This window comes from Styela clava, chromosome 7 (assembly GCF_964204865.1).
Source record: "Styela clava chromosome 7, kaStyClav1.hap1.2, whole genome shotgun sequence".
NCBI lineage: Eukaryota > Metazoa > Chordata > Ascidiacea > Stolidobranchia > Styelidae > Styela > Styela clava.
In genome coordinates this window covers 2,735,173-2,750,567 of record NC_135256.1, presented here as the reverse complement: position 1 = coordinate 2,750,567, position 15,395 = coordinate 2,735,173, and the positions used below count along the sequence as shown (strand labels likewise).

Sequence of the window (15,395 nt, the reverse complement as noted above, 5' to 3'; positions counted from 1 at the left end):
AATCGACGTGTTGGCCACCCCTGATGTAGAGTATGGGATTAGTTGGTTACTTGTTTTTCGGAAGCATGGACTTGATGGTGGAGGAAATCGTAACCGACCAGCGGTTACGTGAACCGCCCTACGGCGGCGAGGAGTCCAGCAACCCCCTCGCACATAACCACCCTGCATGAGATTCGAACCTGCGAACCAACTCAGAGTAATTAGAGATGCGGTGGCGAGCGTATTCTTAACGCTTAGCACGATGAGCCACACCGCCGTGCCTAAGACAGGGATGTGCGACATGCGCCCATAATAAGTATAACTGCAGTTCATGGCTGTTGTGTTGTAGTAGGGCCGCAGATATGGAATGTACAAATGAAACTCTAGTAGTACAATACGAAAGACAAAGAGGTACGGCACAACGACGATATGTACAATAGTCAGATTATGGAGCGTTCAAGTTCCAAAACATGCGTGTCAATTACTCAGGCGCTATTGTGTGGGATTTATTGTCAATACGTCTCATCATGATAAATTTTAATTTTTATAAAAGGATCTTGGCATAAGAGACGATCCAACGAAAAATCCTAATTAGAGTAAGAGGCGACATTTTACTTGCGCATAAAAGCAATTTGTTATTTATTGACTGTTCGAAGTGAAATCGAAATCAGACACGCTTTCACGATCCTAAGGTAAAGGTCGGACAATTCGAATTCAAGAGACACATTGTAAATAGGTAAGTGTTAAAATTGTTTAATGAAAATTTCGTCAAGTGCGCCTTTTATTCTTGTTGCTACAAACCCAATGAAATCATAGTTCGCAATTTGAAAGCCATAATTGACCAGTCCAAATCAAACTATATGTTGTAGTTTCCGATTTTCTTGATTATATCATAATGTCGCAAAAATAAGAATAGAAAGATGTAGAAATAATCACACTACGTGAAACATGGGCAATGCATTGCGGGATGCTCACGGTCGTCCTCTCCATATGTTGCGGTTGGTGGGTTATTTATTTGTTCACTCGACTAGAAATGGTGAAGGTTCAATACGCCATGAAGTTTAATTTGATTATGTTTTCTAATCGACATCCTGATCTACGCGTTAATATGAAAGCAAATTTTTTTGCAATAAACCGGCGACCGCCCACCGTGACTTGCAAAAGTTGAGCTGCACGCTTCCCGTTTGAGAACGGAATGCCTTGATTGTTGTCGACCGTGTGCTAGCGCCGCTTGTGGCCAAACATTGAAAAATTGAATTCCATTGGTGGCAAACACATTGGTTGATAAATTAAATATATGAATTAAAGTATTTCCAATTTTTCCTCTTTGCTATCACTAGTACTAGCGTATGGACCTTTCCCCGAGCATCGACTTCCTTGTTTACTTCGTAACATTGGCCAATCAGCAAGATGCAAAAAGTGACGTAACAATGCCCCCTTTTCGCATCCGCTCAGACACTTTTCTCACTCAGACTGATTTTCAAGCGTGATTGTAAACATTACCTCGTTTTCGCGTTTTTGAACTCTATTCGTTAGTTTTCAGTTGTGTTTTGGGAACTTAAATAAAAATCAGATAATTCAATGATCACTCTGTCTTTCTAGGAGTTTTAATTTAATTGCAGTAATAAAAATTAGTGTAGAAATAGCTGGGATAGACTAGCCTGAAATTCTTTAACGGTACTTTTAAAAAACAGATTGTTGTATGCGATGAATCATAATGATGGTTTGGAACACATACCCCATTTTACAGACGCCAACTCGCAAAAGCACTCTTAAAATAGCCTTGACAATTTTGCAATGGTAAAGTATAGGGAGAATTTTCCGAGGGTCAAAGGTCGGGGAAAAGTCCATAAATCTATCAAGTTTTTCCTGAAAAATAGGTAAACACATGCGGCGCTACGGAGACGGAAGTTTTGAATTTGAAATTCCCGCTTGCTCGCTCCGCATTTTTTCGTCTCGAGTCGTCGTGGAGTGTGAGCGCCTTTTTCTCTTAATTAGAAATTTGTAATTAACGATTGATTACTTTGTTATCACGGTAATTACATAAACAATAAGTTTACACTTGAAATTGTAAACACTTTGCGGCACAGGCTAAGGTCGTTTTATTGTTTTAGCCTTTTAGGTATAGTACAGTAGTACGATCGGCGATTTCATTTTGCGTTTTTCTGTTTCAGCAATTTATGTAATTGGAATGATTTTCGTTTTTCTAGTTTGGTGTTTGCGAAATATTGTAACACTTATTGAGATTTAAAATATTTTTGCAGGTTTTAGAATAAATAATAAGATAGTTTTATATAAAACAAGAGTGTTTATGTTTTGAAGAGAGATTGTTTTTGGTCCGACAAGTAAATGAAAATGTCGGCCAATATTTACGGCAAAATAACCGTTATTAAAAGGAATGGGACGAGTGGATCGCAATATCCAGTGACTAATAATAATTGCACATTCGGAAGGTGAGATTTTCTTTTTTTTTATATTAATTTTTTTTTAAATTTTAAGAAATTTGGCACCAGTTAGCCAGTATTCTTGCAGTACTGTACTGGTATGCCTATAAATACAGAAATGTAATGTACGGGCATGTGTTTGAATAAATGCCCTGACAAAATACGGAAATAGTTCCCAATCTGCAGTAGTTCTGTCTGTCTGTAGTTTGTTAATTATTCAATCACAATTCTGCAGGCTAAGTTCTAAAAAGAAAAATGCCCTTCTACATTGAGTCATCTACAACTCAGACAACTGTCAAAACAACAGACGTAAAATAATGGAATAAAGCAAACACAATAAAATGATACTTCACTTATTTTTTATTTTCCTGTTTCAGAGATGGCGATTGTGAGATTCGAATTCAGCTCCCGACTGTTTCAGACAGGGAATGCAAACTTCAAGCCGATGAAAATGGAAACTTTGTTCTCTCAAAGATAAATCAAGTGTGTACTTTTCTTTGGGGTATAACGAAGTAAATGCCTAAATAACGACAAACAAAAATGTGATGTCTGGATGTGAAAGTCATTCCCACCAGACAAACATCATATTTTTGTTCAGTATTATTAAGCAGCTACGGCGTTCATTTCAAATCGCATTTTTGTTTGAAGTTATTGAAACAGTTACAGCATCTACTTGGCCAGAGTCCATTTTGTTGATATAATTTTGATATTTTATAACTTCACTCTGAATAAGGCAATAGCTAATCCGTCACAGATACATACAGACATAGGAAATCACTTTGATTGTAGAAAAACCAGAATCTTCACGTTTATCTTAATATATTACATCAAATGTGTACAACATTAGTTCCCAATGTTTTATGGCTTGTGACCCACTTTCAGAGACTTTTATGGCTCCAATTATGTCCAATTCATGCTCAAAGAAGTGAAAACACCCTGTGAAATAGGGAAGAATTGGGAGTTAGCTTGCAAAGGAAAAAGTTGTGTGGATGGCATTGTGGCCCCTTTCCAACCCATCTGCGCCCCCCATCATGTGGGCCCACTCAGACAAGCAAGCACTCGTATCTTTAAGGCTACTTTGTTTCTGAAGTACAGATATAGATTATTCCTATACATGTTAATTTTTGCTCAATTAATTACTAAATCGCTTCATCATTTTAAAATTTGGTGAACTTCTCATTGATACCGTAGGTTGCATCCCCTTGTATTCAACGTAGTAGACATGGTGGACATGAGATTCAAAACCGATATACGTTAGTTGCAATGCCAACAAAACTAACATTTTTAACATTGCACCACCCTGATTGCAAGACTAGTTATAAATGCGCTGAAGAATTGATTCATTTAACCAATTACATTTTTATTCAGGAAGGTGAGCTATTGGTCAATAACAAGGAAGTTAACAATGATGCAACAATTAATCACAATGATGTTTTAACTATTGCTGGTCGTTCTTTCAGGTGAGATGAGTTTTTAAAAAACTTCAGGAATCTAGAATCCTGATGTGCAAACTACGACTCGCGAGCCAAATTTGGCTGATTAGGTGATTGAATCTGCCCTATGATGCTATAAATTTCTGCTTTCAAGCAATCTTACATGCACTACATTAATTCTACGCACTTGTTATTGAAATCTGAATTTATTGAACTTGAATTTTGTTTCGGCATGGGGCTTATAGTTTTCCACTTTTTCTTTTGTAACACTGTGAATATTGTTCATAAAATGTACATTTTTATGTTACACTTACGTGGCCAGCCAGTGGTCTCCTGGTACAAAAATTTGCCTGCCTCTGTCCTGATCTAGATACTTAAAGTCATTTTTTTGCAATTCTTGTCGGCGTGGTTTTTCTTAGGATTGAGGGGTTTCCTGGTATCGACAGAATTTGCTTAGAAATAAAATTGGAGGAATCAATTATTACAATCAATTTTATTTGATATTTCTAAAATAATCTTGAACTTAGTCATTCCAAAAATTTATTAGTTTGATTGATCACATTCCCCGTATTGTTCGAAAAAAGCCTTTTCATTTCTGACAACCACAAAATTAAAGAACAACTCACAGTTAACTTTTCAACATTTCCAAATTTAAGCTTATTGTCTTGTATTTATTGTTGAACATGATGCAGTTTGCATTCTTTTTTAGGTTTGAATATCCACCATCGATGAGGAACATTGACAACATGACGGAATCTCAGATGAAAAGTATGGGAACGCCGCAATCTACTCTGATTCAACGTGTCAAGCAAGGAAGTCGTAGAGTATCGTTCGGGCCACAGCTTAGTCCAGAGCAGTTCGCTGCGTTCATGCCCCCTAATACCCCTGTTAAAAAGGGTGCTTTACCCATGCAGGGCCTTGGAAACACTCCAATTGCTCTTACTCGCAGACAGAGTGTTTTAAGGGAAACGAAGGGCACTCCTAGTGGTGACATGAAGATCATAAAACGTAAAAGTATAGGAAAAAAGCCTTCGCCGAAAAGCGCAGAAAAACCACAAAGAAAACGTAGTTTTGACGAGCTAGTAGAATTAGTTGGACTGAACAAGCCAACTAAAAACAAGTCTACACCAGGGAGAAGACAAAGCGTTGGAAAGCAAGCAACTCCGCAAACTGCAACTCAAAGTTTACCAGAAAACTCAGCTGAGGAAAAGAAAACAACAAATATGCGCCGAAGCAAGCAGGTAACGCCAGACGAGGTTGCAGAACTTGTGTCTTCCGGTTCGACTCCCACTGGACCTCAAAAAACTCCTGTTAAAAAGACCTCTAGTGGACGAAAAAGTCTTGGAAAGAGTGATCCAGATGTTGATGCTACACGACCATTGAGCCCTGACTTATTTGATGCAGAACCCAACGATGTCGAAGTGATCGAGGAAAAAGTGGAAACCCCAGCTCGTAGACAAAGCTTAGGGGAAAAGGAGGCATCGAAGGTTGCTGATATAAATTCTGGTTCTAACCTAACTTCTGTGGTGGCTGAAAATAACACACCAGCAGCTAAAAAGAGACGAAGTAGTATGAAAATGGAGATTCCTTCGTCTGATGCAACACAACAGAGTATACTGAATGATACAGTGCCATATGAAGCTTCGCCAGCAAAACCGAAATCCTCAACCAAAAAGCGACGCAGCAGCATCAAATCTGCGCATATTAATAGTTTGGATGATACCGTACCATATGAGCCCTCTCCAGGGGTGGTTCCCCCAAAATCCGCGACCAAAGAAAGTAGAGATAGCATCCAAAAGATGGCGCTAGATGATACTATACCTTACGACTCCCCAGTTCCACAGCCAGTCGAAAAATCTGCGACCAAAAAACGCAGAAGTAGCGTGAAAGCTACACAACAGATTCTGGAACCAAGCAACGAGCCGCAAATTGAAATAAATTACATATTTGACGATACGATTCCACTTGAGGCACCACAGAGGAAGAGCACCACTCCAGGGCGAAGGAGCAAGCGTACAAGTGTGCAACTCCAAACCCCCAAAATGGCCGAACCGCTTGAGGGTGCAGAAGAGGATTCTGAATACGAAATTAATCCTAGTTCAGACGACACAGTCCCTTACGGTGAAATCTCTGTAGTGACACCAAGTGAGAAGCGTAAGAGTCTCGGACCTACTCCGAAGTCCAACCGAAGAACGCTACTAACTGTTAATGTTGATGACAGCTACTATGACACTGATGATACGCTTCCTTATATGGAAGAAAATAAGGGGTTAGAGGTCAATGAACAGGAAGCAACTCCAAAAACAGGAAGCAAGACTCCAGGATGGTCCACGACAAAATCAACTTCGAACACTCCGAAAAGTGTCGAAAACACTCCTATGACATCAGAATATGGGGAGGGTGATGTCACAATGGATTCTGAAGAAGAAGAATTTGATTCATCGTACATTGAACTACAGATTATTGAAAGAAAAACACCAGCGAGAAAAACCAGTAAAACGCAGAAATCAGCTAAAAAAAGCACTCGGAAGATAGATGAGGTAAAAAATACCCCGAAAATGAATGAAAATCTGGATTCTTCATATATTGATAACAAGATCACGCCAATGCCATCAACAAAGAAGATGCCAAAACAGGAAGCTGAAGAAATTTTCGATGAGTCGTATGACTTTGGGATTTTGGAGCAATCTTTGCCGTTAAGTAGGAAAAGTGTTGGGAAAACGCCAAAATCTGAAAACAAAAATTCCAGACGTTCGTCTTTGAGAATTAAATCACCACAAGAGGTTGCGACTCCATCTAATGAAGAAAACAAGAGCAAAACTGCGGAGAAACCATCGACTATGACCCCTAAATCTGCAAAGCAGAATCTGACAACCCCAGGCAGAAGAAGGTCATCTTTGAGAATTAATTCACCCCAAGATATCGCTACTTTCTCTAATGCAGAAAACTTGACCCAAGCTGCGGAGAAACAGACCACCGAGACCCCTAAATCTGCAACGAAGAGTCGTGTCACCCCAGGGAGAAGAAAATCTCTTGCGAAGAAAACTCCTCGCAGAAGTGGTGTAGACAGGAAATCAATTTCCAAATCTGCCAGAAGAAAAAGTTTGAGAGTAAAAAGGTTGGTTATTATTCTAGATTTTTAACTTCATAAATAAAATATGTCCAAATATAGATGAATATAGACAGGAATACTGCAGAATTATTGATGAAATATGGAATCTCACAGAACTCGTTGAATATTTGAAAAAGAAATCAACAGCCTTTTAGTGGCTCAAAGTTGACCTTTTTTTAGCCTGACTGTCAAATTTCTAAACTAAAACTAAAACCTGTTAAGTATATTTCTCTTCATTAAATATGCGGTTTTTCTACCAAATTTTTTTTTTCTTCTCTCTTCATTAAATATAATGTTTTTCTTCCAACAGGAAGAGTGGTGTCCTCCTATGGTCAGAGATTGTCAGAAAGAACGCAGACAACCAACCGCTGACTAAAACAACGACTTCTACTGCCGCTGAATTATTTGTGGTGAGTACGGTTGTAATATTGTTTTTAGCCGGTATCTTTCTTGTTAGCATTGGCCGAATATAGCTGGGGCCTGGAATCATATATAAATTATTCTTGGAGTCACTTCACTTGGGGACATTTAAAAAAAATATATTTTGGTACTCCCGAAGTATGTGAACCAAGATGGCGGACACCGAAACGTAGTATGTGCACCAGGTTAGGGTTAGGCTACAATATTATTCCAATTCTCCGTATTTTAGTTCTATTACGAGTTCGGGTACTAGGCAAGTGACTCCCAAAGTATTTGTACCTAAAATTATGGCCTAACCCTAACCTGGTATCAAATTTTTTTTCTCTTTTTATCTCTTTTTTTCTTCCAGCAATCCAAACCAGCTAACAGAGGTGCACGAAGACCAGTTGCTAAAACTCCTGCACAAATTCGAGCCCTGACTCATGCCGATTCACCCGCAACCATTTATATTGGACGAACTCAGAAAAGAATGGACGATGATTTAGACATGGTGAGTGACTCACAATAGACAGAACAATTTCAATTAAATATTGTCATGATCAGGGGCGCAGCCAGGATTTTCAAAAGGGAGAAGAGAAATTTGTGATTTAGAAAGAATAAGCATCGCTGTAAAGATTTTTGCGGCCTAAATGACACGCCGCGCTCACGAAAACAGCGATTTTAGCAAAATATAACCACGCGCGTTATTAGCGACTTGTTCAGTCTTCCAAAAACTTTGAAAGGAGGAGGAGGCTAAGATCTCGGGTCATGATTGCAAGTTAAATGGCTCTAAAATTTTCCTCATTTTCATACTCATTTTCAGCTCTGATTTGCTCTCTGCTACCAAAATGTAAGAAGGAGAAGCTATTGGTATTTGAAGGGCATAATCTTAGCATTTAGCTTTTGCCAACTCAATTCATCACGATTGTACTTCGGCAGCTCTGGGTCATAAATTTGTCTTCCAACTGGCGACAAACAGGCGGATAGGACTCGTGCCAGTCTTATTAATACCATGGAATTTTCGTTAACCATCTGCCTAATTTTTTAATTGTGAAGTTTATAGCAAAGGTTTCAATTTTACCATAGGCTAAATGTTTTAAAAACCACACTAATGGTACTTATATTTATTAAATTTTCCATTTCTTTCTCACAGACTCCAGTTGACTTCAACATGAGCACAGACTACTCAAGCGAGGAGAGTTTCACTGAGGGAGAATCGATTCTATCTGTCGCTGAAGAAACACAGAATCCCAAATTTATTAAGAAAACTCCCAAAGAAAAGTACGGCGCTGTCGAATCTCATTTCGGCACAAAACGACTTCTCAAAACTCCAAAAGAAAAGGTAAAAAATGCGCCAGTGGAGGAAAATCTCGGAACAAAACGTCTCATGAAGACTCCCAAACAGAAAATCAAGGCTACTGGAATAAATGGCGAATTCGGCACCAAGCGTTTGATGAAGACACCCAGGGTCAAAGGTGAAGAGGTCAAGGTTCATTTTGGAACAAAGAGGCTTCTCAAAACTCCGAAAGAAAAATCGAAATACGAACCCGTGGATAAGAATTTCGGAACCAAGCGGCTCCTACAGACGCCAAAAGAGAGAACGAAAAACAAGGAAGTTGAAAAACACTTTGGCACGAAACGTTTACTGAAAACACCCACCGATAAAGTAAAGAACGCACCAGTGGAGAAAAAATTTGGCTTGAAACGTTTACTGCAAACACCGAAAGAAAAAGTCGTTTACAAGCCTATTGATGGGGAATATGGATTGGATAGTTTATTTGGAAAAGATGACGAAAACGTACAAACTACGGCAGTTATTGCTGAGAAAACCAGTCAACCAGAACAGACCGAATCTCAGAATGTGGAGAAAAACTCACCTGCTAGAAGTAAGAGAAGTGGGCGGGCACCAAGAACAAAGAAAACTGCTGAAAATAAGAAAGGCTCTGATAAGAAAGCGATCGAAAATGTTTTGGACGAGGATTCAGGCAAAAGATCAACACGAAAACGAAAGACTCCGTCTTCCCTGAGAGATGATTTTGTCGTCATGCCGCAGAAGAAGGTAAAATCGGACGTCAGAGAAACTGAGGCCCAAAACATTGCTCAAGATGATATCCAACCAAAAAGATCCAGCAGATCTCGTAAAGCTCTAGCACAAGAAGAAATTATTGTTAACGAAACCACCACGACAAAAATGAATGCTCCCATTGAAGCTGAAAAAGTAGTAGATGCTGAAATAAAACAAGTGGCCGCTCGAAAATCAGCACGTGGCAAAAAAGGAAGTCAAGCTGTTGTGGAAGAAGCTACAGAACCAAAAAGATCGTCTCGTGCTCGTAAAAATGAAGCGATTCAACAAGTTACAGAAGTTTTGACAACTAAAAGATCCACTAGAGGTCGCAAAGCATCCACGGAACAAACACTCGAAGTTATTGCAGAGCAAGATGAAACGGAAATTTCTTCAAAGCAAAAAGAAAAGTCGGCCGCGTCGGAAGACAAAACTTCAAGAGGTGGCAAAACAACTAGAACAACCAAGGCCACTGCTGAAAAACCTGAACCAGAAGCTGTAGGGCCCGCTCCTACCAGATCTACTCGCAGAGGCAAAGCAGTTGCTGCAGAAATAGTTCCTTCAGATAGTAAAGTTAGTAAAAAGGCCTCTGTAAGTGGAGCTAAGGATACTGCGAAAGCTACGGCTGTGAATGAAGAGGTTGTTATAACAACGGTGTCGAAAAGGTCATCAAGGTCGAAGAAAACCGTTGATGTGGAACCACCCATGGTAACAGAAAAAGCTGCTGAAACTACCCCACCAACATCGAGACAATCAAGATCGAAGAAAATCGTGGATGCAGAACAACAAATAACATCAGAAGAAGTTGCACCGGTAGTGCCAAAACAATCGTCTCGCTCACGAAAAAAGTCAAAGGAGATTGTTGAATCCCGACCAGAGAAAGAAACTAAAATTGAGCAAAAACCAGTATCTGCGGCAGCTAAACGATCATCTCGTGCTTCAAAGACATCTAACATTATTAACACCGAGATTGAACCAGAGGCAAAAAATGTACGCTTATCCACTAAGGGTCGCTCTAAAAACACAGCAAGTTCTGAAAATAAACCCATCACACAAGAAACAACCAATAGAGGTCGTCGTAAGCGCAAGACGCCCGATGCTACGGAAGCCCCAATTGAAAATGCACCAAAGAGAAGAAATCATGGTTCACCAGCGCTTGAAGAAGTAGAAAAGGTCGCAGATGAGCCAAAGCGCACTACACGTGGCAAGAAACCAACGGCACCCGCTACGAAAGCGTCTCAGGCTAAGAAGATTGAGGACCCTGCTCCAGTCAGGAAATCTAAACGGGCAACAAGAGGGAAGAAGGCTTAAAAAGTGTACCCCGATAAGGGGAATTACAAAGTACTGCTCTCAATTTTTCCTGTTTTGGGGGAAATGTCTCCGAATGAAAGAACTGTTTCACATTTTAGAGACTAAACTATATTAGTTACCCAATTATGTGTATCCGGAAAGTACCACCCAGAAATTCTGACACAAGAAACAAATATAACATTATAGAAAGAATTGAAAAAAACGCTTGAAGGAGGCTTTATCTGTATTTTGTCTGAGTGTGAGATTGCATAGAAGATATTGTACATGGATGGGATTTTCTTACTACCTACCACACAAATGTCTTTTTTGTAAAGTTTCCTCACTTTATAATAGAATTTTCGTATGAGGGAGATGGGAAATTCTAAACACTTTATCAATGGTTTCTGTCCTTGTTCCATACTTCTTATTCCAGTGGTGTGCATCAATTTTTGTCGGTGGGCCAAACATTTAGCGGGAAAAGCCATAGAAGATAATGCAATGCGGCTATTGCTTAGCCTTACAGTAATAAATGCACTGGCCAAAACTGCGAAAGTTTTAATACTGCAACAATTTTGCTTTTTTTGCTTGATGGGGAAAATCTTAGTGTTGACAAGGGCCACACTAAATGGCTTGGTGAGCTGCGGGACGATTGTTGGACATCCCTGATTTATACCATGTTAAAAAAATAATACCGAAGCGTCCAAGACGACAGTAGCCCATATCTGAACGGTTGACTATTTCTAGGTGGCCATCTTTCTATTCAAACCCCACTATGTAGTATTTCTGAAGTGATCAAGACAGGACTCTTGTGTTTGAGTGACTTGCTATTCTAATAAATTTTGTTTTTTTGCCAGATACTTACTACTCAAAATTATTGCTTTTATATCTGCGTACCTTCTCAAAATTACTCATTTGTGTCTGTCGAAGATTTCTCAAATGTGTGATTTTGTGGAGCGCACTATTTTAAAGGTTTTAGAATTTGTAAAAAAAATTGTAGAAGTTAGTTATTCAGAAATGTTCAAATTTAGTATATTTTATCCACTTTTTGTACTTCATATTGGAACAATTGATTTTATCTTATGTATAATAAATTTTATGCGGCAACGCCAGATGTCGCCGAATAATCAAATTTAAGCTGTTAGACAAGGCTGACTGAAATTTCAACGAAACCTTGAGCCATTTTGAAAACTATTTTAAGATGATTGACAGAACTTTTGAGTCCTACGTAACATAATTCAACTTCTTTCATCGTCTTATCAATTCATTGCTTTTTTAATTTTTGTCAGAAACTTTTATTATCACCATTAGAAATCTGAAACTCGTCTCTGAATAGTTCAAAAATGTTAAAAATTGCCACTTGCTCTTACAAGACTAAGATGTAATTTTAAAAAAAAATTGTGGAGTATGTAAAGCGTGTCGGATATGTTTACGCATTTTATTAGGTTGAAATATTTTATATTATATGTGTTCTCTATGTGTAATTTACATGTTTCTTCAAGGTTTTATGTGTCTTGTTTTAAATTGCGGTCGTGCCCACAAAAACTGCCTCAATTTTCACTGTTCTGCTGCTATTGAACTGCCAATCAAAAAATTGCTAATTTTTCTGTTACATTTGGGGAAAGTAAAAAAGCTGTCGCAGTGTCATTAAGTTTTTACAAAGTTCGATATAAAAGCCAATTTTCGAAGTTATATTAAATCTAAAAGAACTAAATCCTAGTGTGAATGAGCGTTGCATAAAATAAAAAAGTTTGTGTCCCGCTACGAATTCCCAGGAATAATATCTTTCACACATGGGGTTTTAATACTTTGTAAATATCTTATTTGTTTTGCATGAATCATATTAATTTTGTTGTTGTTCTTTCATACAATTTATCAAATAACATAATAGTATCATATTGAACGGCCATCATCAAATTTCTCGATTATTAGTTTGTGCGGACCGCCATTTTGCCCTGCATCTTAATTTTTTCGCCGCTGGCCTGCTGATTCATTATCCTAACCAAGAAAACATCGGATCCTATTTGTCTACTAACAATACGCTCCGAATCAGCTATTCTGGGCACAAAAAACTTTCGGTCACAAATGGGTACTCCCGTAGTATGTGAACCAAGTTAGGGTTAGGCCATAATTTTATTCCAATTTTATTTATTTTAGTTTTATTACGAGTTCGGAGACTGTCTGTGTTAGCAGGGTGAATATTCCTCCTGCACATAGGTTTCAGTCCCTTTACACAACTTGATGTAAAGTAGGTGAACAAAATTAGTTACCTTCATATTGGTACACATACCTCTGTGGAGTACCCACCCACAAATGTATATATGTGTTTTGTTTGAGCTGTCTTTCTATATAAATTTTTACACGCACAAAGATGTCCATTCTTTGAGATGTCGTTATTTGCCTGCTCTATTCATCTGAATGTACATAGAACCCTAACCTGCCTAGGATTTCACTTTCATTCTCACTTTCTATTCTTATACATTGTTATTATGAACCACAGTTATGTTTAAAGAGACAGTTCAATGATCCACTGCCCTGAAAGAAACTATTTAACGGTAGATATACGGTAGCTTTGTATTGGATGTTATAAGAAATTTATATCAGTGCAGGATCTCCTATTTTTCAGTCAACATGAAAAGCCACAAAGTCAGACAATGTTTGATTTATAAAAATTCACAGTATTCTCGAATACATATGTAATTAATTTTCACTGAATAAAAACAACTTATCCTCAAAATTTAAATAACTGCCTCTTGTGTTTGATAACCATGGTAACACCTTCTGTGTTTAGTTGAAAAATTTCATTTATCAAAGGCACAAGCACTGCCCATATAACAAGCTAACTGTATTTATCACTACAAATGACTTGTACATTGTAATTCATTTTCACTTATTTTTTTCTATTTCATTCAAGTTCCAGGGATATTTGTCTATAAACCAAGGTGTCTCGACCCCAAAATAATATGTTACAGTCCGATCCAATGGCACACTTGTCAAATCTTGTATAAATTGGAAGAGTTGTGTTTAACTAACCCTAGCTAATCTTTTGGGTCACCTGCAATGCAGAGCATTTGGTTGGATTACGTCACTACATTCCCCACTTTATTCAGGTCCCACGCATGCTAGCTCTACTTGTTAGAAATTGTATTCCCATGCCCAACGCATGTCATCAAATTTCATTATCTCTCGATGATGAGATTAGCGAGGGGTTTCTACCAAGCTTATTCATAGTAATCCTTGTACAAATATTAAGAAGCAAACGATTGTCTGAATGAACAGGCCATATTTCCCTGATCAAGTTTGGAAAAACGTTGGTTAAACTTATCGTTTGTTGCTTCTTTCTGGTTGTGCATGTGCTACTATGTTTATGGAGTTTCTCGCAGGTGGACTAAAGACTATTTTTTCTCTGCTTAGCAAATATCCCACTGCTTTCTACTGCTTGGATTACTGTTGTTCTTGTACAAATAATTGTGTAGTTTTTGGTGTTGAAAATATACATATCATTCCATATAAAGATGTTTCATTTTGATAAACATGGTTCCCAAAATTTCAGCTCTAGATGACCTGACTCTTTGTTGATTAGCAAGAAAAAAGTTGAGCATTCAAACACAAGCAGCTTATAATGAAACCTGTTGTTTTGAGAGATTTTAGTCAGTACTGCATACAAAAATATTAATTCGGAAGGCGATATGGGGTACTATTACCAGAAACGTTTTGCAACTAATTGGAACTCCAAAACAAACCATGTTAAATGTTATGTTGGTCTTGAGTAATCCTTCAGAATGAATACGAGCGAGATGTTCTGTTACTCCACAGCCTGGTTTGAAGAGGTGTTTTTAATTTTAGACTTATTCATGGAGGCTGAATCACATTGATAAGCGGTTAGGATAAGATTTACATATTTATCCCGGGGGAAAAGAAAGCCGATAAGACGGCTTATCCATATGGCGAACCACGGCCTCTCGTCTGGTTACCATTCCAAGTCTGGTATGGGATTAGTTATATTGTTTGTTTTCGGAAGCATGGACTTGGTGGTGGAGGAAGTCGTAACCGACCAGCGGTTACGTGAACCACCCAACGACGGCGAGGAGTCCAGAAATCGCACATAACCATCCCTGCATGGAATTCGAACCTGCGAACCCACGCAGAGTAATTAGAGGTGTTGTGGCGAGCGTATTCCTAACGTTTAGCCCGTTGAGCCACACCGCCTCGCCAAACCATATTGTTATCGAAATTTCATGCGCATATTCTCTGTCCAAATATCGGGCTCAGTTTGAAAAATAGGAAAGAATTGACGTTAACGATACCGGTACAAATAATGCGAATTTAGACTAAATAGTATTGGTTTTACATGCGATACGTCTGACATCAATGGGAATCAGCGGAAAACAAACGCATTCACCTTCAGTAAGTAGGCTAGCGCTGCGCTACACAGAAACAACAGTAACGAGAACATGTTTGTGTATTATGCTGGAAAATTGGGACCTTTGACCGACTTATCGGGACGGCGGGACAAAACGCTGAAAAGCGGGACGCATGGTAAGCCTCGGTATATGGCACCATAGATGTTACATAACATTGACACTGTTCGTGAACATTGACACTGTTCGTGTCCAGATATAAATAGGTAAAGGTGGCCAGGAAGTAATTCGACCAGAGGTAAAAAAGCAAGAAGTACA

The 15,395-nt window shown here is 38.6% G+C and overlaps 1 protein-coding gene across 1 annotated transcript; it reads left to right on the top strand.

The window, feature by feature from the left end:
* The first annotated feature begins 2,231 nt into the window (after positions 1-2,231).
* On the top strand, positions 2,232-14,230 carry LOC120328285 (uncharacterized). Its single transcript, XM_039394728.2, has 7 exons — positions 2,232-2,432; positions 2,801-2,906; positions 3,792-3,883; positions 4,566-6,974; positions 7,279-7,378; positions 7,738-7,878; positions 8,521-14,230. The coding sequence occupies exons 1-7, from the start codon at positions 2,329-2,331 to the stop codon at positions 10,738-10,740; spliced, it is 5,172 nt and encodes a 1,723-aa protein (XP_039250662.2). The 5' UTR covers positions 2,232-2,328; the 3' UTR covers positions 10,741-14,230.
* Positions 14,231-15,395: the final 1,165 nt, after the last annotated feature.